Source organism: Phacochoerus africanus, chromosome 15 (genome assembly GCF_016906955.1).
Source record: "Phacochoerus africanus isolate WHEZ1 chromosome 15, ROS_Pafr_v1, whole genome shotgun sequence".
Taxonomy (NCBI): Eukaryota; Metazoa; Chordata; class Mammalia; order Artiodactyla; family Suidae; genus Phacochoerus; species Phacochoerus africanus.
The window spans coordinates 35,628,299-35,655,137 of NC_062558.1; the positions used below are offsets into that span (position 1 = coordinate 35,628,299).

At 39.6% G+C, this 26,839-nt stretch overlaps 1 protein-coding gene across 2 annotated transcripts in view; it reads right to left on the reverse strand.

Moving 5' to 3' along the window:
- FBXW8 (F-box and WD repeat domain containing 8) overlaps window positions 1–26,839 on the reverse strand; it is a 156,540-nt gene that overhangs the window by 60,828 nt on the left and 68,873 nt on the right. For both annotated transcript variants that reach the window (XM_047762391.1, XM_047762392.1), the window contains exons 3-5: window positions 20,716–20,880; window positions 16,251–16,339; window positions 5,937–6,088 (exon numbers count right to left, since the gene is read on the reverse strand). In XM_047762391.1, the coding sequence (XP_047618347.1) occupies window positions 5,937–6,088; window positions 16,251–16,339; window positions 20,716–20,880 (406 nt within the window). The remainder of the gene's footprint in view (window positions 1–5,936; window positions 6,089–16,250; window positions 16,340–20,715; window positions 20,881–26,839) is intronic.

Consider the following 26,839-nt stretch of genomic DNA (forward strand, 5'->3'; position numbering starts at 1 on the left):
GGATGGGTCTGGAGGGTATTATGCTAAGTGAAAACTCAGAGAAAGACAAATACTATATGATCTCACCTATATGTTGAATCTTAAAAACACAACAACCTAGTGAATATAACAAAAAAGAAACAGATTCACAGGTATGGAGAACAAACTAGTAGTTACTAGTGGGAGAGGAAAGGGGGAGCAGCAAGATGGGGTAGAGGTTTAAGAGGTATAAACTACTATGTATAAAATAAATAAGCTATAAGGATATATTGTACAGCACAGGGAATAGAGTCAATATTTTATAATTTTATAATGGAATGTAAACTTTGAAAACTGTCAATCATAATGCTGTGCACCTGAAATTTACAAAATAGTGTACATCAACTGTATTTCAATTAAAAAAATTTTTTAAACCATAACAGTAACAGAAGAAAAAAGAATTACAAGTAGCAGGTACACATGGGAAAATAATTCATCCTCTTTCACACTAACAGAAATTTTAATTGAAACATTTGGATACTATTTCTTATCTATCAAAGTGACGAATACCTAACAGTCTGAAAAATACTTCACAAATTAAAACTGTGAGGAAACAGACACACCTTCATACCTTGATGGTAAAAGTGCAAAATAATATAACCCCACTGGCATTTACCCTTTGACTCAGACATTTTTATAGGAAACTATCCTTCCTGAACATTCATGAAATATCTTATGTGCAAGGTTTTTCACTACACACTGTAATAGCAAAAGATGAGAAACAACACAACCGTTCCTCAATAAGAGACTACGTAAATGAACCATAGTACTTTTACACAATGGAAAACCATGAACTAGGAGAATTATCTCTATACAACTGATATGGACAACTTTTCAAGATATGTCATTAAAGAGATGTAAACATTCTCAAGCTTTTTACAGCATTATTCACAACAGCCAAGGTATGGATACAACCCCAAAACCCATTAATGGATCAATGTATAAAAAAGATATGGTGTGTGTATATGTGTGTGTGTGTGTATGTGTGTGTATGTGTATGTATATATGTGTGTATATATGCATTTTTTTTCTTGTATAGACATACATACAAGAAAATATTATTCAGCCATGAGAAATAAAGAATTCCTGTCATTTTCAAGAACATGGATGGACTTTAAGCATATTGTACTAAGTAAGCTAAGTCAGACAGAGAAAGACAAATACTGTATGGTACAGACAGAGAAAGACAAATACTGATTTCACCTACATGTGAAATCTAAAAAAGTCGAACCTGTTTAAAAAAAACAACAGAATAAAATGGTGGTTACCAGGGGATGGGGGTTAGGGGAGATAAGACTGATGGAGTTGAAAGGTACAAACTTATAACAAGTGGTAAATAAGCCACAGGGCTCTAAACAATATAATGAATACAGGCAACAGTATTGTACTATAATTATACAATGTGGTATCACTACAATGGCAGTCACACTACAATATCTAAATGTATCAGGGTAACATGCTGCACACCTTAAACTTACACCATGTCACATGTCAAATTTATTCAATTAAAAAAAAAGAAACTCTCCCAGACTTCAGACAATATTACAAAGTTACAGTAATCAAAACAGTGTGGTATTGGTACAAAAACAGACGTATGGATCAATGGCACAGAATAGAGAGCCCCAAAATAAACACACACACCTATGGTCACTTAATCTTTTACAAAGGAAGCAAGAAGATAAAATGTAAAAAGACAGCCTCTTTAGCAAATGGTGCTGGGAAAATTGGACAGCTGCATGTAAATCATTGAAATTAGAACACATGCTCACACCATGTACAAATACAAACTCAAAATGCCTTAGAGACTTGAACATAAGAAATGACACCATAAAACTCCTAGGAGAGAACATAGGCAAAACATCTCTGACATAAATATTTTCTTAGGTCAGTCTCCCAAGGCAAGAGAAATAAAAACAAAAATAAACAAATGGGACCTAATCAAACTTGCAAGCTTTTGCAAACAAAGGAAACCATAAAGACAATGAAGAGACATGGGAGAAAATATTTGCAAACAAGGCAACCAACAAAGAGCTTAATCTCCACATATATACAAATGACTCATACAACTCAAGAACAACAAAACCCAAACAACTCAACTGAAAAATTGGCAAAAGACCTAAACAAACATTTCTCCAAAGAAGACATACAGATGGCCAATAGGCACATGAAAAGATGCTCAACATCACTAATTATTAGAGAAATGCAAATCAAAACTACAATGTGGGGGGTTCCCATTGTGGCACAGAGGGTTTAGGATCCAGAGTTGCCAAAGCAGTGGCATAGGTCACAGCTGTGGCTCAGATTTGGTCCCTGGCCTGGGGACTTCCATATGTTGCAGGTGCAGCCAAAAAAAACCCCAAATCAAAAAAACCCCAAACTACAATGACGTACCACCTCATACCAGTCAAAATGGCCATCATTACAAAGTCTCCAAGTAAATGCCGAAGAGGGTATAGAGAAAAGGGAACACTCCAACACTGTTGGTGGGAAGGTAAGTTAGTACGACCACCACAGAAAACGGTTTGGAGGTTCCTCAGAAAATAAATATAGAATCACCATATGATCCAGCAATCCCACCTGGGAATATATCTGAACAGAACTATAATTCAAAAAGATACATGCACCCCCTATGTTCACACAGCAGCACTATTTATAGTAGGCAAGACATGGAAACAACCCAAGTATCCATCAACAGATAAATGGATTAAGAAGGTATGGTACACATATACAATACTACTCAGTCATAAAAAAAGAATGAAATAATGCCATTTGCAGGAACACAGATGCACTAGAGATTCTCATACTAATTGAAGTCAGAAAGAGAAAGACAAACACTATACGATATCACTTATACGTGGAATCTAAAATATGGCACAAATGAATCTATTTAAAAAACATAAATAGACTAACAGATAAAGAGAACAGACTGTGGCTTTCAAAGGTGAGCAGGGAGGGAGTGGGGATGGACTGGGAGTTTGAGGTTAGTAGATGGAAACTACTACATTTAGAATGGATAAACAACAAGGTATAGCATTATCCAATCTCCTAGAAACTATATCCAATCTCCTGGAATAGTCCATAATGGAAAAGAATATAAAAAAGAACACACACACACACACACACACACACGTATAAAAGAGTTATTTTGCTATATTGTAAAAGTTGGTACAACACTGTAAATCAACTATAATTTTTTTGAAAAGTTAAAAAACGGTGTGTTATTGGGTGGAAAAAAGCTAAAGTATGGAATAATATAAAACAGTATGCTATCTTTTGTTTAAAAGGGGGATGAAAGTAAAAATAGATATTAATATCTATTTGTATTTACAATATATATGGGAAAGATCGACAAGAAACTAAAATATATAGTTGCTTTATAACGTAGTGAACAAAAATAGGTAGAAGCAAGACTTCACAATGTGTAACTGTTTATATTACATCCTTCAAATGTATTACTTAGTCAAATACATTAAATTACAAAATAATACCCACTCATTTATGGATTAAAAAATTAAAATCATATATACATACACACATAACTGCCATCTAGAAAAATAAACCATAAACAATGTCCATTGAAGAATGTGACAAATTGAAAAAATATTTGAGATCGATGACATGGGTTATTTCCTTAGCCCTCCCTTTTCAACCAGAAAAGATAACAATCCAAAGAAAAATGGGGAAAGACAGCAACAATTTCAGAGAAATAAATCAAATACCTAATAACACAATGAAAAGATGTTCACATGTACTTATAAAGAATGACAAACAAAAACAACAGCAAAATACCATTTCCACCTATCAGACAAACATGAGGAAGCAGTCATTCTCACATACTTTTTGTGAGACTATAAACTATAAAATCTTTTTTGGAGGGAAATTTGGCGATATTTATCAAAATGTAAAATATCTGTAGCCTCCAATCTGGTAATTATCAGTAATTTACCCCATGGATATACTTGCAAAAGTCCATCGTGGTATTTTTCAAGGATATTGCTTGCAGTACTGTTTTTAACAACAACAACAAAGACTAATCCTAATGTGCATTGCTAAGGGCTCTAGTAAATAAATTATAATACAGCCATATAATGTAATGCTACACAGACTAAAGAGAATAGGGTTTACCTATAAGTGTTAAAACAGAAAGATCCCAAGATGTGTCATTAGGTGAAAAAGCAACATTCAGGAGAGTATATAGAGTAGGATGTATGTGCAGAATGTGAGAGGAACCAGAGGTAGGGGACAGGGAGGAACATTTGAACTTTTTTGGATACATTTTCTCTCACATTTCATACTTGTGCTTTCTTTGAATTTTAACTACAAAGTTTTTGTAAACCAAATATTTAAAATACATTATGGCTATTATTTGCCAAGTATTTATCAAAGAAAGTAGTTTCTCTAGCCTAGCTACAAGGTTCCTTAATATTTCTGTGCAACAACAGGGATGAAGGTGACAAAGACAATTCTAATCAACAACATAAAATCAGCAGCACACCTGCATGTCACTAAAAACTGTATTTTCGAGCTCACAAGATAAGAGACGTGAGAGTGCAAATCAAGCAGAGGCACCTTTTCATCAAGTGTCCTGTGCAGATTTACATAAACAACACTATACACATCCCTGGCATGGCCTGGGACACACAACCACACCTCTGGATTCATAGTGATGAATGATTCAACCTCAAGGAAGTCACTCAGTCAGCCTCTCTGGACTCCAGTTTCCCCCAACATGAAGGATGTGTGTGTGCAGGAGGGAGAGGCTATTCTGAAACTGTATAATTCTCACTTAAAAGTACTGCAACCTCTGCATGGTTGTTGGAAAAAAATCTCATTGATAGTCTGGCAAGTAGGAAAGACACTCAAGCTGCTCTTATGTTATCTATCCAGAATGTCAATACACGTACATGAACTATGACATATCCCAGAGACAACTAGCTGAATCCTAGAGGCTGAAAGGAAAATCCAATGGTGTCAACTAATGTCGAACTAAAAAAAAAAAAAAGTTGATGCTGTTAAATAAAATGAAAATATTTAAGAATTTCAGCCCTAATTTTTATTTTTTAAATGGCATATGGATATAAAATTCCCCCATTAGCTACTTTACTATAGTTTTGACCCTCTGACCCAACAGATAATGTTACACTACTGCTGAAGATTTGCAACCGCACCATGACATGAACACCAACATTCTGAAATATCTTGTGCTCCAGCTTTCAGGCAAATGGGGAGACAAAGCTTTTGGAGATTCAGACTTTACAAATAAAAGAAGTTAGGAGCATAAGAGGTAGTATAAGATATTATGGCCATTGAAATTACTATTCCTATTAGCTAAAAACTGTCAGTACTTGGTGAAAATAATTTTAGATTCTTCTTACCTAATTCTGTAAATCCACAGTTACTCACATACAAAAAGAATTCTATCAGTCCCAGAGAGACAACATATTACCATAAATTATCTTGGATGGTATATAAGAGCCAGGAAAAGGTAGGCCCTGACTTTTATTTTTCTATTTTCATATTTGTCAATAGATTATCTTTGTCTATCCTCTTTTCACTCTTCCCTTTGGATCAAGCAGAGACTAAAAGGAAAAGTAGGCCAAGTATACTTAATATTTTACACCAAACAAGTTATTTGCTTAAGATGGCTTGGCCAGCCTCATGTCTGGCACTAAAACCCAGCCTGACAGTTCCAGTAGGAATTAAATACCAGTTTTAATGGGTGCTGTGTTCCAATGCCTTCTAATGCATTGAGGGTTATTGGCCAACTTCTTCACATAAAGGCAAGAATGAGTGAATGTGTGTGAACATGTGTGAGTGCCTGCGTGTATGTATGGGGGGATTACAGGGGGAGCTGGCCACAGCTGCTTAATTTTTGTAAAGCTTTTTTCTTAATAGGGAGGAGCGTTGCAGTGACTTACCATTCTGATAAGCTGCTACCGCCAGCGAGCTGTTTATCCTCACAAAGGAGACATGTGGCCGCACTCCAGGCCCATCCTCCTCTGATTCCAGGAAGGGGGCTATGTAGTCCCAGGTGCGGGTGTCCCACACCCTCACGTCCCCTGATGTATATCTGGAAAAGAATGACAAACTTGGTTCCAAATGGAGACTGAAGAGCAGGGCCACGGGGGAGCTGATGGGGGAGCCTTAAAACGACAGAGGCGTAAGATCTGGCTGGTGTGGAGCCACTCCTGCAATACTGTTTACATGAGTCACTCCAATAGGAGAAAATGTCAACTAGATAACAGAAAGGCTGAGAACACAGCACAATGGTGACAATTTCAAATGAGAATACTGTAATAAAAAATTTGCGTAGCAAAACTTCCAGTAAGGGGATCACTAGCAGAAATTCATAGAAGCCACACTATTTACACACAGACACATGCACTGAAGACAGAGAAGAAACTGCTAAGGACTAATGGTCTTACAGGCACAAGCTTTCTAATACCTCATCCATGCATCAGATTTGACTGATTAAAGTCCCTAAAGACTAATTGATTTGCTGAAACAATTAAATCTTGCCTTTAGCAGCCAGACGACACTGCCTTCTCATGAAAAGCTCTTGCCGAAATGCATGACACTCTTTGCTTTTGCCTACTTAGAAGACAGGAGCACTCACTCTCTCCTATTACTCCTGCCACTCCAACAAATGACTCTACCCATCAAAGCTGTGGCAGGGCCAGAACCTGCTCAGACCCCAGGCCCTGAGAACAATGGAATGGCTGGATGATGAGGTGCTGTGCTGCCTGCCATTGAGGTGAGGTATTTACGCTAAGTTCCTCACATCTGCTACACAGGGTTCGATTCCACACATAAAGTAACTGTGGGGAGGCATGTTAGAAATGAGGTAAGAGTCCCCTATGATGGACCCACACAGACACAAAGACCAAAAGACGAGTGTAAAGATGTTCGGTCTTCCTGAAGCTCAAGCCGTGGTTCCTTCAAGGTTTCTTTGATCTCATGTTTTAAGTGTAAAACTAAGATAACTCTGAGATTTAATTACTGAAGTCTATGACATGATACATTATGAAGTAGTTATGGAGGTTTTTTAATAAAGAAACAGAAAATTCTGATTCAGGAATGTTTCATTTTCCTGAATGTCACAGTACTTCCCTGAAATTATTCGTTGATAGCAAATACGCACATTATGAATTCAAAGGCCATTCTGTCACTCACATTCTCTAGACTGGAACACTGGGTTCTCTCCCTGGAGGATGGTGCCTAGAGAATGTCTGCGCATATAAAGAGCCAAACAGGAGAGGCATGCTTTCTAAAATTGGACTGATGGGACTCTGACCACTGATCTTCCAATAAATAGAAACACTCACTCCATAAGTGTCATTAAGCCTGGTGATGCACAAGCAGAGGTAGATATTGATAGCACTACCACCAAAGCACAGCCGTTGGCTTCCAGACGACACTGCCTTCTCATGAAAAGCTCTAAAATCTAACACATGAAAGCAACCACAGAAGCGGTGCTTACACTCTGTGTTAATGAACTCCTGCTAAAGAAACAGACATTTTCATGAGGGTAAAACATTGGTTGGGTAAAGGGACCTAGACTGAACCCTAAATGTGATCTAAAATTGCTTAACAACATCGGCCAGGAGAAGCAAGTACAGGTACGGAAGGGAGGTAGGGAAAAAAGGCTGGTTTTCCTCCAGAGCTCCAGATGTCTTTATCACTGCCTAATGACAATTACACTCAACCAATTAAGACACCACTATGACAGTTGCATTGTGAGTGAGCCTTTGGGCCTCAATGTTGATGGCTCTCTAATTAGTGTCTGTGCAAAGCACAACTGCAACTAATACATCAGCTGATGTAAGAACACTAAAGAAAAATGAGGAAGAAAGAAGCCTTTTCCAAATGAGTAAGGATGTCTCAGGCCATGGCATGGACCAGTGAAGTTGTATGCTTTTCCCAGTCTTTTTTATGCCTGGCAAAGTTGAGTTTACCTCCAAATAAATAGGTCAGAGACCACAACTGATTTTTTTTGTTGAAAGAATGGGAATAGAGCCTCTTTTAAGCTCAGCACACCAGAGCAATTGACAATTTAAAATGATTTACCACCAAAGAGCTTTCATTAACTAGTATGTTTCCAATATGCAGACCACTTATTTGAACTAAGAGACTCACAGAAAAGGAAGAAATGTTGTACATCTAAAAACAACCTTTAACCTTCCTTCTTATCTAAATAGCCAAGGAGATGGGGGGTGGAGGGAGGGTCCATTTTGCTTCCAGGTGCCTGTGCTTATTTGCTGAAAATTTTTTTTCAAGGCTCTTCATAACAACCTGGGGTGGTGTTTTAAGAATATGGAAGTAAGGTTAAGTGACTTACCCAAGGTCACAAACATTTTAGTGACATACCTTGGATCACACTGGGTCCCCAGGCTTTTTTCTAACTGCTACTTTAGCCAGCAAGCCACTCTGCCTCCTCTGCTGGCAGCGTCCTTAAACAAATAGGGCTTCTAAGAATCATCCCTATTTACGTGCAATATAAGGAATTTATTGTTTTCAATATTGTGACTCAGGCTGGCAGGACACAGCCCCTCACCCTAACTCATCAATTCTACCACTATAGCTCAACTGGAAGGCAAGAAGCCAACAACAACAAAAAAGCTCACCATGCTGGCAAGGAGTGTGGGACTGGGCAGGTGCAAAGGTGTGTCCCTCAGATGCCTCACAGGTAATGTGGGAGCATATAGAGAATGGTTGGTAAATGCCACCTTCTACAGGACCATACTCATACAGCCACCTCCAAAGTCACAAGTCTATTCTGATCAGGCACTCACGGCAGCCAAAAGGAATTCTTGTTATGAGTCCTCAGGCTGGGAACAGCAAATGCTTTTGTGTAAATAAATCGGTAGTGGCACCTCCAGCCCCGTGTTGAGAGGATTCCGAAGCGATATTCCATCCAGCTCACCAGAAAAATAAATCAGTAATGGATTTTTCATGTCCCTCATTGGTTTGAGAGTGAGAAGCGACAGCATGTGTGCAAGTTACTTGCGTCCTTACTCCATACAAAACTCTGCCTGGCCAACTCGTAGTCATCCCTCCCAGACTCAGCTGAAAAGTCACTTCCCAGGAGAAACTGCCTGATGTGAAGCCTCTCCCCAGTGTGTCACAGTGCCCTGCTCTTCCCCTTCCCTAATCTCTCTCACTGCCCTGTAACCACCTGTAATTGTATCCCTTCAGCCTGTGAGCAAGGAATGGGTCTGCAGTATTCATCTGTGCTTTGTACATGTTGAATCACTCAATCTATGGACTTAAACTTAGAAGATGGAAGTGGTTTAAAGTCTACAAAGCAATTAGGCAGAGGCCCCTAGAAGTGCAGTGCCCACATTTCAGAAACATTTATGCCCTTAACATGCAGGTTTTGGAACTAGTCACATACTCCATACTTTCTTTAGCAATACCAAAGATTACAAATCGATGAAAGCAAGAGTATTTACTGTTTTCTATGAAACATGACTGTGTTGTATTATGCAATTAACAAAATGAACTCAATCCCACAGTGCAGTCTTTCTGTGGAAATGCACCACTACAAACATCAAGTGCAGCTTAAGATGCATCAATTGAAAAATAATGAACATCTTAATGGACCTTATGAGATCCATGCACTACACACTTAAAACTGTTTTCCATACATCTTGGTTAATCACAATCAATAGAGTCAGAGTCAATGATGATTATGCAGAGTTATTGTAGCTGTGGCCCTTCCCATTATTCCTTGGAGAACCAGAGATGGATAAATGCAGTCATGAGTTCACCAGTATTTATTAAGGATATTCTGCAGCTCCTTCATTAAGTATATAATAAATGTAAAGCTCTCCACTGGTCCCTTATCAATATCTTACCTCAGACTTATTTACCAGAAGAGCATGTATACCTCACAGCAGAAAATAAATAAATAAAAGCATTTTTAAAAAGAGGTCCCTAACGGGTAATTATTGAATTCCTTATGGGAAATAGTCCAATGTCATAATAAGCAGCACAAAAATCTATATAACACAGGGTTGAAAGGAAAACTGTCAAAAGAAGAAGTTTTTTTTAAAAAAGACAAAGAGAGCAGGTCCTTAGTAAGTATAAATATGGGGTGACATTTATCTAATGCAATTTTTATCACCAATCTGTATTTACAAAGCATCTGTTCTCTCAAGAGCCTCCAAGTAATTCTAGGTATTATCCATTTTTCATACATTCACATGAAGCTAGCAGAGGATCCGAAGCACCATCCTTGAGGTCTTCAGCTGCTGAATAGAAAGCATTTAAAAATTCAGGGCAAATACACACTATTTCAGATCAAAGCCATATTTTGGCATGGTACATGGTCAATGCAAAGGCACATGTTTAACTGTTGGGGAAAATGGAGAAAAACTGACTAAAAGCAAGTTATTTCAAGTTACCTTAGACACATGCCTATGTCTGAACTATTATTTTCCAACAGTTCTTCAGTATAAACAACGACAATGTAAAAACAATGGTAACAATGATAAAAGTGTCAATATGCAAAGTGAACCAACCAGAGATTCAGACACCAAATTTTGCATACATAAACTGGAAGTTCAAAATTTTGCTCCATGTCTACAGAAGACTGACAACCTTCTCAACTCTGACTGTTCAGGTTGTGTGGACAGACAGAGCTTTATTCTTTTATTTTATTTTATGTATTTTGCTTTTTAGGGCCGCACCCGAGGCACATGGAGGTTCCCAGCCTAGGGGGCGAATCGGAGTTACAGCTGCCGGCTTATACCACAGCTACAGCAACGCCAGATCCGAGCTGTGTCTGTGACCTACACCACAGCTCACAGTAATGCCAGGTCCTTAACCCACTGAGTGAGGCCAGGGATCGAACCCACAACCTCATGGTTCCTAGTAGGATTCATTTCTGCTGCGCCACAATGGGAACTCCCACACAGAGCTTTTTTAATAATGATAAAAGCTGGAACAATAGCCAGAGGTCACTTGGCTTCAAGGGACATGGGGGCAGCCTTGTTCTGTATCTGCTTGGGCACACCTGCCCCAAAGAGGATGGAGATGGAGGAAATGCAGGAGACCAATGGAACAAATGAGTAACTTTAGGGAAAGAGGACAGCTAACACTGTGTGACATTAAATAATAGTTTTCCAGGAGTTCCCATAGCGGCTCAGTTAACGAACCCAACTAATAACCATGAGGTTGCAGGTTCAATCCCTGGCCTTGCTCAGTGTGTTAAGGATCCTGCATTGCTGTGGCATAGGCCGGCGGCTACAGCTCTAATTGGACCCCTAGCCTTGGAACCTCCATATGCCACAGGTGCAGCCCTAAAAAGACAAAATAATAATAACAACACAGTTTTCCTTCCAACCACACCTGACAGAGGAGAAACATGGACACACAGTCACTATTTCTTCCAGTAAAGGCACATCCTAAAAAGCCAGGTCACCACAGTAGAAAACAGGGGAGAAAAACATTCAGGAGTGTCGAGAAAAACATTCAGGAGTGTCAAGGAAAACTTTCTGTTTTAAACCAAAAAGTGGGGAATGATCCTCTAATGCGAATAGAAAAGAATGCTTTCTTATACAAACTGAAATGCTTCAGACTTATGAATCTTAGGTAACAGAGAGAAGGGAGTTTATTGCAAAACACCCTCATACTCCTGGGCATCTGCTAAAAGCTTCTGCAGAGCTAATAGCTTAATGGTTAGCAGAGCTGGCACAAGGCCTCCAATGGGCCCTGGGCTGGACTTTCTCCTGCAGGTTTTACCTGAGAGGTTCTCCTTCGTTAGATGGCAGTAAAGCAAATACATTTCTGGCAAATTATACCTAGACCTACATCTCAGGTTTTATAATGTGACCTTTCTGAACTCATGATGTCATCTGTTTTCAACACCCTTAACTTCCAGAGTGCAGCTGTGAAGAAAGAGAACAGACCGGGTATCACAAAATAGGACAGGGATGCTGCCATATTCTCATCTCTTCTAGTTAATGATAAACACGGAATTTAAGAGACATTCTAAAATTCTCAGAGCTCTCACCACAAAAACAAAAACACACACCATGCTTCCTAATCACTTATTATCAACCAACTTTCAATAACATCTCTTCTACTAAATACAAGGAAGGCACACAGTAGCCTCACTGCATTTCAGCCACACTACCAGATTACAGAGAAAACACAGAGGCTGAAATCTAAGAGACAGTGAGAGATTGGTGGCTTCTCAGCACAGATTTTTTTTTTCAAGTTAAAGACATGGGAAATTTTAGCTAGAAAATCAAAGTAAAGGTTGCGTTTGAATTATATACTTAGTCACAGTTGAAGGAACTTTCCCTTCCAAGAAAAGAAAACTGTTTCTGGTAGTTTCTGGGATGCTGCCAATTACTGCTAAGTGGCCAAATGACAGCACCGAGAGGCATGACGAAGGGCCAGAGTAACAGCTTGGTGAGTCAAAGATGCTGTAAGGAGGTTCAGAGAGTGGAGGGTCTCAGTGTGAGTTTTTCTTCCATACACACTTTCCCCACAGTTTTCTAGGTGCTGGTTACAAAGATGCTTTATACACGGTCCCCACCACTTCAGGAGGGGTATATCTAACAAGATTGAACCCTTGTTATTTATGGCACCGGCCAGAAAAAGGAAGGTGCACTCAAGAGAGTGGGTTTGAGGGGTGCTTTAGAGAAAGCAAGACAAAAAGTTAAACTGGAAAGAAGCTGAGGAATATGAAGCCATTTAAAAGTTATATTTTAGTCTGAAAAGGATAAAAATCCATCCACCTAAATGCAGTAATTAAAATGGGTTAAAGAGACTGAAAAAAAAAAATGGTACACAACAAAAACCACAATAGGAGCTTTAGGTGGATTTAGGTGGCTTTCTTTTCTCCACTTTCTAACAGTTTTGCAAAAACAACGTGGTTTTACTATTGTTTTCATTTTTAACAGAAAGGAAAGGTACATGCCACAAAAGAAACCAAAACGCTGCCATAATAGATGAGCTGTCATGGTAGCAAGTGAGGGTGGGAAAAGGCAACCCTACAGAAGCACAGCAGGCAGCACACATGTGAATCCCACTTGGTGGACCTCGCTACGCCTCAGGCACCTCACACAAAATGAGCATTTTGGGACAGAATCTTTGAAGTCCCTTCCAGGTCTAAAATTTATGATTCCAAGTTGAAAAGAACTAAGAAATTGGAGAACAGACAAAAGAAATTAGGGATTCCTCCAGTTTCCCATGTAAGCTTTAGTACACAGGTGGGGGAATGGGATCTATTATTTCAGACAGAAAACGCATAAGCACTATAGGATATTTAATGAAATATGACACAGCACCTCCAGTTTTAAAAGATGCTTACAAATTAACAGGAAGGAAAATACATGGCTGTAAAGTTAAAAAGTAAAAACAAGATGCTGCAAGGTCATGTGTTGAGCTGCCCTATAGCTGCAGATCATCACTTCTCCAGGAGTTATGACAAGGGTGGATGCTGGGGTGTGGGAAGCAAAGGTTAATAGGCTAGAGGCCATGGAACCTGTGGAAGGAGGCAAGACTTGAGTTGGGCACTAAAGAACGGGGACTGAGCTTCTTTTTGGAGTTCTGGAATTAGATAATGGGCAGTTACACAACCCTGTGAATGTACTAAAATCTCTGACACAACTTAAAGGGGTAGATTTATGGTACGTAAATTGCATCTCAAGTTTTAAAAAAAGACACAGTCAGGAGTTCCCTGGTGACTCAGTGGGTTAAGGATCCAAGGCTGTCACTTGTGGCTCGGGTCACAGCTGTGGTATGAATTCAACCCCTGACTCAAGAACTTCTGCTTTCTGTGGGTGCAGCCGAAAAAAGAGGCATAGTCAGAGGTAACTAGAACAGCGGGAGGCAGGAGAAAATGAAGGTACCCTGAGAAGAGTAATGAAGAAAAAGGTTGGAAACAAATTTCAAAAGGCTCTGAACATCAGGAAAAGGTAATTGGAAATTATGTGAGACAGTAAGGGAAGCAAACACTCACAGACAAATAAAGATCAAAAGCTTTGAGAATAATGTCTGTTTCTTCTTCTGGGAAAACAAGCCTCAAGAGGTGTCCAGGTCCTGTTCCCTTGATAGGGACTTGAGTGTCTCGGAGTTAATGACTGAACGAGCATTTGAAGGTTACCCTGGTTCTGTGTGAAAAGTATCCTTACAACTGACCAGACTGGGTCAGTTGTAAGGATAAGTATAATACAAATTAGCCTAAGCCAAAGCAAATGTGACTCAAAACCAGGGACACTTACTTACACAGAGGATTGAAGAGCTGGGAGGAAGCTGGGAAAAGATTCTGCAACAGAATCTTCAACAATTATATGAAATATATTTAATAGGTCTAAGTGCAAAAAAGTTACATAGGTTGGCTGCAGATATATAAAACTAAGCCTCTGAACAGATACTGCTTGTGTAAAAAATAGAGAAAAAGGAAGAAAAGGAGAAAAATAGGAGAAATGCAAAAGAAAAAGAGGAAGAATGGTGAGATGGCTACTGTCTCTTTAAGAAGCTCCTTGGAGATACATAACTGTAGAAAGCCTGGTGAATACAACATTGATTGGGAATGAGGTAACCACAAACACCGCTGTCTCAAATGAAAAGGGATTCAAGATCTGACCCAGAAAACAAGCATCGTAACCACCAGATAAAATTTTAATGATAAACACAAGATGCTCTATATACAAGCAAGATTGAAGTGTCTGATGCTAGGCCATAAACGTAAGGTTCTCTTAGAAAGAGGGGCCATGAGGAGCCTCTCTGACCCACAGATCAAGTTTCATCTTATCGATCCACAAAACTCTGCCATGGCTTTGCTTTGCGCGGGCATAATCGGTAATGTTGAGCAGGCCTCAAGGGAACAGAGAGGCAGGAAAAGAAGGACTGGCATCTGGACTCGTGGCCGGGCTGCCTTTTGTGAGGCTCATGTCCAGATAAGAGATTCACAATTGGCTTTTGAAATTATAAAGTTTCCTTTATTTCTAATTCTTTTTATGACTCTTTCCATCCAATCTCAACATTCTTTTCTCAAAGTCTCTGACACACTGGGAGACCCCTTTAAGACAGAATGACCTAAGGATCTCAGAATTAGCAGGTGAAAAGGACCCCACCTAGCATGAGCTCTGAGGCCCTCAACTGAGCGACGAGGGGCAGAGGCTTGAAGCTACACTGATAACCAGAAGGACAGAATTCTTGATTTCTGGTCCATTAATCCTTCTAAAAGTAACAGTTCTATAGCACTCCCAAGAAGGGCATTAACCTCTAAATGGCGGGCAGTCAGACAAAAGCCAAAGGAAAGTGTTCCTCCTAAGGCATATCTTTTTTGGAGCAAAACACTTTTATATTGGTATTACAAACCACAAAATATTAAAATAATCTGACTCTTTGAAATTTCAATTCAAACAGTACTCTTTTTAAGGCATGCTTCTGAAGAAAAGCGTTTTCTTTAAAGAAAAAGCCTCCCCTACTACTAAGTTATTAAGCCCAAAGTTTGTTTTTGTTTTTTCCTCCATGTAGGAACCTCTTTTGGGTGGCTCACTCCACAGCCAATAGAGATTCAGAAGTTTAAGTGTCCTGGTCTCTATTTGATGGCATTAAACATATAATATGAGACTCTAGGGTCAAGACATTCAGTTAATGCAAAAAGAAAGTTATTATATATTTAAAAAAACACATAACAACATCTCTGTAATAAAATATGAAGAATTCATGAAAGTGGTTTTTGGAACAGAAGCCAAAGGAATTTATGGAAGCTAAAATTAAATTTTGTGGCCACTGAGACAAATAAAAAGTCTATTTCAGAACAAGTTAACTGCACATACAAACCGTGTGGTGGGGAAGGAAGATTATCTGTGGCCACAGCCCTTCCTCATGATAAAGGCTTCAGAATAAGAGATCAAGAATAGGAAGTGTTTGTGCCAATACTTATTATTCTCACTTGACTTTATGTCTTCATAAAATATAAACTGTTTGCCTTAATGAAAATCTAACATAACATGCCACAGGAGTGATTTAAAAGCTCGCAAGATGTATTGAGACAAATGGATTGCTGAACTCCTCACCAGTAACTTCAGAGCTCTTCAGACACTGCAGGACAGAGTCGTGGAGGCCAGCCATCTCCAATACGGGTTGTCAGTGGGACCGCATGCACTCTCAAGGGAGAATAAGGTTGCAGGGACTCACAGGAAGGCCCATGAAAAGTGACAGACCTTAAGGTGAAGAGTATTCTGTGAAAAATCATTTGGACTTACCCAGCTATGACAAGGCCATCGTGAGAATGTGCACCACATAAAGCCTCGTCAGGAATATGCTCCAGCTCACTCACAGCACCTTTGCGATTCTGCGTAAGAAAAGGGGGTGATTTATACATTCTTGGGCAGCCAGACAAAGCATCTCGCTCTCACCTACATCCCACAGTGGCCTTTTACAGCAAGGATTGGGTCCATAGTTATCAAGACATTCAAAAGGACAAAGAGACCACTAACACTAAGCTATTAGCATTTACGAGTTCACATAAACTAAACAGAACTAGTGGGCATGGGACGTGAGAGGTGCTGCCCCTGTCCTGGGGAGTGGGGGGATTCATAGGATATAAACCACTCCACTCTGCAGAAGGCTATTAGTGGCAAGTGTCTGAAGAAATGTATAAAGTGTATTAAAAAGTTCAGTTTAGGGAGTTCCCATTGTGGCTCAGCAGTAATGAACCCAACTAGTATCCATGAGGATGCAGGTTCCATCCCTGGCCCTACTCAGTAGGTTAAGGATCCAGTGTTGCTGTGAGCTGTGGTACAGGTCAGACACGGCTTGAATCTGGTGTGGCTGTGGTATAGGATCGTAGGTGCAGCTCTGATTCAACTCCTAGCCTGGGAACTTTCATATGCCACACCTGCAGCCCTAAAATGCAAAAAAAAAAAAAAAAAAATTCAGAGGAAAGTATTTAATGGTATTTTACCCGTTAACAGCTCTTATAAATGGTTTCCAAATAAAATGAAAAAGTATATACAACAAGATCAAGATCAGGAAGAGAAAAAAAGACATTATTTCTGACTGAGAGGTCAGATGTTCATGGAAATGGAAACCCTAAAACCCTTAACATGGTTGCTCCTGAGGAAGGAACTAGAAGGTAGCAGGAGAGAGGTGAAAGGGAGATATATTTTCCATGATACACCCTTTTACGACCTTTGGTTTATTGTACCACAAATGTTTATTGATTCAAAAAATATATAAATCAAAAAATTATTTTTCAAATAAAAATAAAGGGACTCTTAAAGAATATAAAGTATTTACATGTGGGATACAGGGACAGTTAAGCCAAAAAAGGCATGAATAAAGGTATTCAAGACTACTAAGCCATCAAAAAATATCCAACTGAATCACTTTGGTGTACACCTGAAACACAGTATTGTAAGCCAACTATAATTAAAGAAAAGAATTCCAAGCCACCTATAATATCAACTTTGTTGTACCAGTGCAAGGATTAGAGGTAGTGTAAGTGCCAAGCATAGTTCTTAGTACACAGCAAATTTTCAATAAATGGTAGTTACTAGTATTATACATATTATTAGATGATGACATCTATTCCATTAAAACCAACATTATTAATAGGAGATGCAAACTTTTTACTTTTGGAGTGGATAAGCAATGAGTGTGTGTATAGCACACAGGGAACTACATCTAGTCACCTGTGATAGAACATGATGGAGGATAATATAAGAAAAAGAATGTGTGTGTATATTTATGTATGAATGGGTGACTTTGCTGTACAGAAGAAATTGACAGAATACTGTAAATCAATTATAATAGAAAAGATAAAAATATTTTTAAAAAAACCCATTATTAAGCAGCTATACTGCAGGCATTGTACAAGATGATCTGCAGGATGATCTCACTTAATTCAAGGACCAAGCCCATGGCTGAGGAACAAAACTGGACACAACCAAGTGGGGCTGTCCTGTCAGTTGAGACATAGGAATGGAGAGGAAGGACTTGAGAGTCATCTGTGTGAGGGCCACAGCCAAGATTATAAGAATAGCAAAGCTCTTTTGAGGGACAAGGTATTGAAAGAAAAGGAGAGGGCCTGTGGCTCTTGGCATCCACTAATTTCTGTCATGTGGCTTCCTCCTCATCATGGACTGCAACCCCACACTGGTGTTCTGGTCTTAGAGAGATCTAAGTGAAAAAGATGTTAAGCAAACAGCAGGGGAAAAAAAACCATTTCCATGCTGGCTCTGACCTGGTGGTCCAGGTAATTTCATGCCTTCATAGGTCATGCCCTATGCGGGGAAGTACCCTAGGGTCCCTTCTCAGCTTCCCCAGACACTGGCTGAGGAGATCCCAAACCAAATCACCTTCCCAACCCATCCTGAAGATGACCATGAATAGCACCAAAACACAGCATCTGTGTGCAAAGGCAGATGCTAACTGAGCAGCAGATAGGGCCCACATTGTGGGAGGATGGCAGGCACATCACTAGACAGTCATCCTCACCAAGGCTCCATGAGACACCTCAGAGAGGAGGAGACGGGCACATAAAGGGAAAGCATCTTGCTCTGACACTAACTCTCATGCTCTCACAAGGGCTTCCTTTCATTCTAGGATCACAAGAATACCATCACCACAGTTACACGTAAGAGTCATCATCTGACATTTTACTTATGTAGTCCTCACTGGTAACAGTGCAGGAAATGGGCCTCAGGTGCTTTTAAGAGAAACCTCCCTACAGCCTGCCTGCAGTTTGACTCCAGTTCATTCAGTCAACCACTACTTATTGAGCACTTGCCAAACACACGATTTTGTGCTCATTAGAAAAAAACAATGAACAGACAGTTCAGCTAAACTGTACATAATCTGTATATTGGTATTAAGTGCCAGATGCTATGAGGCAGGTCTTCACCTTCACTTCTGCCCCCTCCAGCCTGGATAAGGAGGATGGACCTGCTTTCCTCCCTCACTCTGTCTATTACCAAAGAGGAAACAAAGAACTCAGCTGCTGCTTTCTCTCTCCGGATCTGACATTTATGAATTCGAGCCAGGTTACAGGAAATATCTCTAGCTCTCATGTTCACAAATCTCAAAAGTGTCCCTCCCTTCCAGACAGAAAGGCCCTAGTAAATGCCTAACTCTCTAGCTTTCCTTGAATGATGGCCCCTCCTACCAGGGTCAGACCCTCTGCTTTCCCACTCCCAGCCTATCTCAGCAGCTTTGGCAAACCCTATGCCTGCTCCCACTTCCGCCACCACCCCCCACCCCAACACACAGAGAGAACTAATCAAGCAAACAGGCAGGAGTTTATTACTTGGTGTGATGCACACTGTGGGATAAGTAGGAATTTTACTTAGTGGCAGTGTCTTTGTGGCCTAAGGACAACTGCGCTAATTCTCTTCCAAAAGGTGGTTCTCAACCAGGGGAGTTTTTTTTTTTTTTTTTTTTTTTTGTCTTTTTAGGGCCACACCCATGGCATGTAAAAGTTTCCAAATTAGGGGTTGAACTGAAGCTGCAGTTGCTTGCCTACACCACAGCTAAAGCAAAGCCAGATCTAAACCACGTCTGCAACCTACACCACAGCTCACAGAAAAGCCAGATCCTTAACCCGCTAATCAAGGCCAGGGACGGAAAGCGCATCCTCATGGATACTAGTTGGGTTCGTTACCACTGAGCCACGATGGGAATTCCCAACCAGGGGAGATCTGGCTTGTCTTAAAGATGTTTTTGACTGTCACAACTAGGGGGAGGAAGAGAGTGCCACCAGCATGTACTGGGGAGAGGCTAGAGATACCACAGAATGCCCTGCAATGCCCAGGAGAGTCCTCACCAAAAACTATCTGGCCCCAGATGGTACTAGTAGCAGGGTTGAGAAACCCCAATTAGAGAAACACTGCTCTTATTAACTTTGCTAGGAACTATGACATTGCCCCAATAAAGAGTATCAGTCACTAATCAGGTTATAAGGTGATTGGGGACAGACAATATGTCAGCATCAGTAGTGAGCATAAGCTTATTAATCTCAAAGTCTATTAGGATTGACCTTTACAGGAGAGGAAAGAGAATACAGTTCTAGCCCTTCCATCCAACTGAATAGCCTGCTACCCAGGTGGAAAGAGACGGCCACCACACTGCTGTCTCGTCATGCCTCACACAGCTTTATGTAACACTGTTCCTGACAGTTATTTCCTACAGAAACACTTCACTGTGCAAATTTGTAGCTGTGATCTAATATTGCTGTAGAGATTTTGAAGTGATAAATGTTATGGAAGCAAGCCAATAGGTTATGTGAGGGAAGACAGTACTGAGAGACATTTCATAATCTCCCTCTTACATTTACTGGAAATAGCATTTTCAGCCCCTCTTTTACATTCAGGTAGTGCTTTTGCTTTCTTGGTCCAGGGAGATGGTGACAGGGAAAGAGGGCTGCACTGAGCACTAGGCCCTTGCCATCAGAGGGGAGATGACTGCCACCTCGATCTCACCCCTCCTCTCCTGAAGGACAACAGAATGCTCCCAAACAGTGTAGTTGAAAACAAGTGCAGATACTCTCATGGTAAACAAAATGGGCAACAAATCACCAATAGCTGAAGGGACACTCACAGTTCTCCCTGTGCTGCTCTTGGCAGTTAACCTCAGACTGTAATTGGAAGGACTTAGTGTTTAATCCCAGGCTTGGGTTCCTGCATCCTTGCAGGATATTCTCTACAGGTAACAATACTGGCCACTGCCTACCTTCCAGTTGGTTCTTAAAATGTGTTCCTTAGCTTGGCACTCTTGGAAAATGAGCTTCCAGCAAGAATAATCGGAGATGTTGCTCTCAGGAAGGTGCCCTTCCTGCTGGCAGAGCCTGTACCAGAGAACTTCATCTTCTGCAATCACCTTCCACGTCTTGCTCACCTAAAACAGCAGAAGTGACACAAATGTCAAATTCTGCAATTAGAGAAGCCCCTTGTCATCCAAAAATCAATCAACACCTTTATTACTGCCCTGGGTTTATGGCAGTATAAAATGTCTCATTAACAAAACACTCTGAGGTGAAAAAAATACAAGCAAATGTTTCCAGTTTTATCTTTCAAGATCTCAAAATTGTTGTACTACCATCTAATATCACATTTTTGACTACTTGGTTAAATTATTTTATACATATATACATATAAAATAAGAGAAAAATACACAAATACATAAAAGGCAAAAATACACACTATAACACGTTAACAGATACAAAATCATACACAGCTTTTCAGAACCGAATCTCTATTTTTTACCAACAGGCACTTGTACTTCCATCTTAGAGTTGGAGATGGATGGCCTCTGAAATAAAAAGCTGTAATAAAATAAATATCCATAACCCAAAACTTCTGGTTGTATGAGAAATTCAAATTTATATTATGTGCAAAAACTCAGATTTTAAAAGCATTGATTCAAAAAATATTTAACAGAAAACTCAAGCTGTTAACTAGGATGGTAAGATATGATATAGAGAAATGAATGTTATGGCTAGATTGAATTTAAAAATCCAACCGGTATCTAGAGGAAATGGCCATTTTACCTATTAGTGCTTTGTCTTTCACCTTAACTTTGGGTAATGGTGGATTTACTTCATCATTGGAAAATGTACGAAGTTGGGAAAACTGCCAAAGATGGACTCTGCTGGCAAAATGAGAAACTGATGCAGGATATCAACATGATCTTGGGTCTGCAACATATTTTGCTTGCTGCAAATCCAAAGGCTAAGCCTCACTTCTAATAAACTAAGAGTCATGACCAGTGGTTCATGGTAACCTGTGCTCTTTCACACTCCCTTCCCACCTCAAGACATCAAATACTCAGACCAGAAGAGAGAACATGAGACAAAGTAAGAGAGGGAACACACAGTATGTGCATGGCAGACTCTCATCTCATTATACAAGACTTCTCATTTGTACTGCTAGGGAGTTAACTTTCAGGATTATAGAATTAAGAACACCAAAAATCTGCTCCTCAATAAAAGCAACAAGAATACTGCCAAAAAATGTCAAAATCAACTTTTTCAGAATGTTAGAAATTAACTAAAAGCTTGCAACATTCTGGGGAGCATTTATTCAAGAAAAACAGCTGAATCGTCATAAGAATAGCAACTTTTGTGTTGTTTCAACTTGCATTAATTCCATCCTCATCCTCCAACTCCATTGTAGGTGGACTTGAAAACCAACAGCCTCCAACTATAGTAGCTGTAAAAACCAGCAGCCTAGCAGCTACTGGAGAAGCCAAGTGGGTTTACAGCTCCCCAAAAGTACCATCCCCAGAGAACCTGGCCTGCTTGGCAACTTGCTAGACAGCTCTGTTCCTGAAGTTTTTATATTTGATCTCTGTCTTATCTCCAAGGCAGCTGTCAGAAAAAAATAAAGAACAACTGTTTAACACTGTGGCTGCCTGAGGAAGCACCACCAACCAGAGCTATAAGGAGGCTGATCAAAAGGCTTAAAAGAAAAACTTGGGGAATAAGATATCCCATTATAAATATGTTCAAAATACCAAAGGAAAGCATGTCTAAAGAAATAAACTTATGAGCACAATGTCTCACCAAGTAGAGAATATTGATGAAGAGATAGAAATTATTTTTTTTTTCCTTTTTTGGCCACATTGCAACATATGGAGTACCCAGGCCAAGAATCAGATCTGAGCCACAGTTGCAACCTTTAACCTACTGTGCCAGGCCAGGGATGGAACCTGTGTCCTGGCACTGCAGAAATGACACTATCCCACTGTACCACAGCAGGAACTCTAAAATTATTTTTTATTTATTTATCTTTTTTTTTTTGTCTTTTTGCCTTTTCTAGGGCTGCTCCCTTGGCATGTGGAGGTTCCCAGGCTAGGGGTCAAATTGGAGCTGTAGCCTCCAGCCTACACCAGAGCCACAGCAATGTGGGATCCAAGCCGCATCTGCAACCTACACCACAGCTCACGGCAACACCGGATCCCTAACCCACTAAGCAAGGCCAGGGATCAAACCTGCAACCTCATGGTTCCTAGTCGGATTCCTTAACCACTGTGCCATGACGGGAACTCCTAACTTATTTTTTAAAAGAACCAAATAGAAGTTTTAGAGTTGAACTGTATAATAACTAAAACAAAAAATTCACTAAAGGGGCTTAACAAGAGATTTGAGCTAGCAGAAGAATCAGCAAACTTAAGATAAATTAAGATTTCCCAGACTGAGAGAGAAAAAGAACCAATCAATCAATTTTTTAAAAAAATTCCCAAACAAAATTAACAGAGCCTCAGAGACCTATGAGACACCATCCAAGGGGACCAACATAGGCATTATAGGAGTCCCAGAAAGGAAGGAGAAGGAGAAAAGAGTAGAAAGACCATCTGAAGAAATAATGGCCAAAAACTCTATGTTTGATGAAAAACATTAATCTGCCTATCAAAGAAGCTCAATAAACCCCATGAAGAAAAAACTCAAAGAGACCCACATCTAGATACATCGTAAACTGTTGAAAGCCAAAGACAGAAACTTCAAAGCACTGAAAGAAAAAGACTCATGCAAAAGACTCATTCTGTACTTCTCATGAGAAATCATGGAGATCAGAAAGCTGTAGGAGAGCATACTAAAATTGCTGAAAAGAGACTGCCAACCAATAAATCTATTTCCAGCAAAACTATCCTTCAAAAACAAATTAGATATTCCCAGATAAACAAAAAATAAGAATTCATCGCTTGTGTGTGCGTGTTTTGCTTTTTAGGGCCACAACTGCAGCATATGGAAGTTCCCAGGCTAGGGGCTGAATTAAAGCTACAGCTGCCAGCCACAGCAATGCCAGTTCCAAGCCACATCTGCAACCTACATCACAGCTCACAGCAACACCAGATCCTTGACCCACTGAGAGAGGCAGCCAGGGATCAAACCTGTGTCCTCATGGATACCAATGTTTGTTTCCACTGTGCCACAATGGGAGCTCACCATCAGCATACTTGCCCTATAAGAAAGGCAGTTCTTCAGGCTGAAATGAAAGGACATTAGACCGTAACTCGGTTCACATGAGAAAATAAAGTACATCAAGTAAATGTCACTACAAAGGTAAACATAAAAGACAGAATAAATGTATTTTTACTTGCATCTCCTTTCTTTTGATTAAAACGACACTGCCCCAAACTCTGTCAATAGGCTAATAAAGGTAGAATTTGTACACAATAAGAGTACAAAGAAAGGAATGGAAATATAGTTATACTGGAGCAGTTTGGGTATGCTATAGAAATTAAGTTGGTATTAATCAAAACTAGATAAGTTTTTGTTTTGTTTTGTTTTTTGCTTTTTAGGGCTGCACCCGTGGCATATTGAGGTTCCCAGGCTAGGGGTCTAACTGAAGCTACAGCTGCCAGCCTATGCCAGAGCCACAGAAACGCCAGATCCGAGCCACATCTGTGACCTTCACCACAGCTCACAGCAATGCCAGATCCTTAACCCATTGAATGAGGCCAGGGGTCGAACGCAAAACTTCATGGTTCCTAGTTGGATTCATTTCTGCCGTGCCATGATGGGAACTCCAAAATTAGATTGTTTTAAGATGTTCACTATAGTCCCTAGGGCAACCATTAAGAAAATAATTCCAAAATATGATAAAAGAAACAAAAGAATTAGAATCGTATGCTAGAAAAATAATCTAACACAAAAGAAGATAGTAATATAGGAACAAAAAAGACATAACCTACTGAAAATAAATAGCAAAATGCCAGAAATAATGTTTCCTTATCAGTAATTACATAACATGCAAATGGACTAAACATTCCAATCAAGACAGACTGGCAGGAGTTTCCATGTGGCTCAGTGGGTTAAGAATCTGACTGTGGCAGCTCAGGTAGCTACAGAGGTGCAGCTTAGATTCCTGACCCAGAGCAGTGGGTTAAGGATCTGGCATTCCCACTGCTGTGGAGTAGGTCACAGCTGCAATTTGAATTCAATCCTGGCCTGGGAACTTTCATAAGTTTCAGGTGGAGGAAAAAAAAAGACTGATTGGCAAAATAAACAAACATGACTTAACTATGTGCTATCTACAGGAGACATACTTCAGATTCAAACACACAGACAAGCTGAAAGTAAAAGGAGGGAAAAAGAAAAAAAAAAGAGGAAAAAAGACATGCCATGCAAATACACAAAAGAGTCATAATTTGTATACCAATACCACATAAAATAAACTTTAAGCCAAAAATTGTTACTAGAGGAGCTCCAGCTGTGGCACAGTGGGTTAATGACCTGGCATTGTCTCTGTGGTGATGCCAGTTCGAACCCAAGCCCACTGCAGTAGGTTAATGATTGGACATTGCCACTGCTGTAGCATGGGTCACAGCTGTGGCTCAGATTCAGTCCTTGGCCCAGGAACTTCCATATGCTTCAGGTGAAGGTGAAAAAGAAAAAATCGTTACTTGAGACAGGAAATTTTTGTAATATCAATCCATCATGAAGAATAACTATTAGAAATATACACACGTAGAGCTCCAAAATAAATGAAGCAAAAACTGATAAAATTGAAGAATAAATGAACTCAACAATACTTGAAGATTAAAAGTCCACTTTCAATAATAGAATAACTAAGCAGAATATCAAGGAAATATAATAATTGAATACTACAAACCAACTAGACGTAAGAGACATCCATAGAATGAACAGTCTACCCAACAACAATGTGCATTTTTCTCAAGTGCAATGGAGTATTCTCCAGGATACACTATATGCTAAGCCATAAAACAAATCTCAATAAATTTGAAAGGACTGAAATCATACAAAAATGTACTCTGACCACAATGGAACTGAAATCAGAAATGAAGAACATAGAGAAATTTGCAAAATTCACAACCGTATGGATATAAAACAGTATACTCCTAAATAACCAATAAGTCAAATAAGAAATTGCAAGAGAAACTAGAAAATACTTTGAGATAACTGAAAATGGAACATACAAAATGTCTGGGACACAGTGAAAGGAGTGCTTTGAGGGAAATTCATAACTGTAAACTCCTATACTAAAAAAGATCTTAAACTAGAAAAAGAAAACTAAACCCAAAACAAGCAGAATGAAGAAAATAATGAAGAATACAACCGAAATTAGTGAAATAGAGGGGGAAAAATATCAAGGAAATAAAAATTGGTTCTTTAAAAAGATCAACAAAATTGACAAATCTTTAGCCAGACTGACCGAGAGGGAAAAACCCAGACCACTGAATTACTAAAATCAAAAATGAAAGAGAGGCAAAAGTTCCCATGTGGTTCAGCAGATTAAGGATCCAGCACTGGAGCACTGTAGCAGCTGTGGTACAGGTAACAACTGTAACACAAGTTCAATCCCTGGCCCTGGAACTTCCATATGCCATGGGGGCGGCAAAAAAAGAAAAGAAAAAAGAAAGAGAGGCCATCACCAGCCATATGACCAATTATACGCCAACAAATGAGCCAGCCATATGACCAATTATATGCCAACAAATGAGACAAACCAGATGAGATAGATACATTCCTATAAAGGCACAAAATACTGAAACTGACTCAAGAAGAAATAGAAAATCTGAATAGAACAAGAGGTTGAATCAGCAATTTAAAAACTTCACACAAAGAAAAGCTCAAGTCCAATGGCTTCACTGGTGAACTGTACCACAGGTTTACAAAGGAATTAACACCAATCATTCACAAACTCTTCCAAAAAAAGAAGAGGGAACACTTCCCACTCATTCTAGGAGTCCAACATTACCCTCATACCTAAACCAAAGACACCACAATATCCCTTATGAATATATACAAAAATTTTCAACAAAATACTTGCAAACTGAATCCAGCAATATGTAAAAAGGAGTATACACCATGATAAAATGCAATTTACCCCAG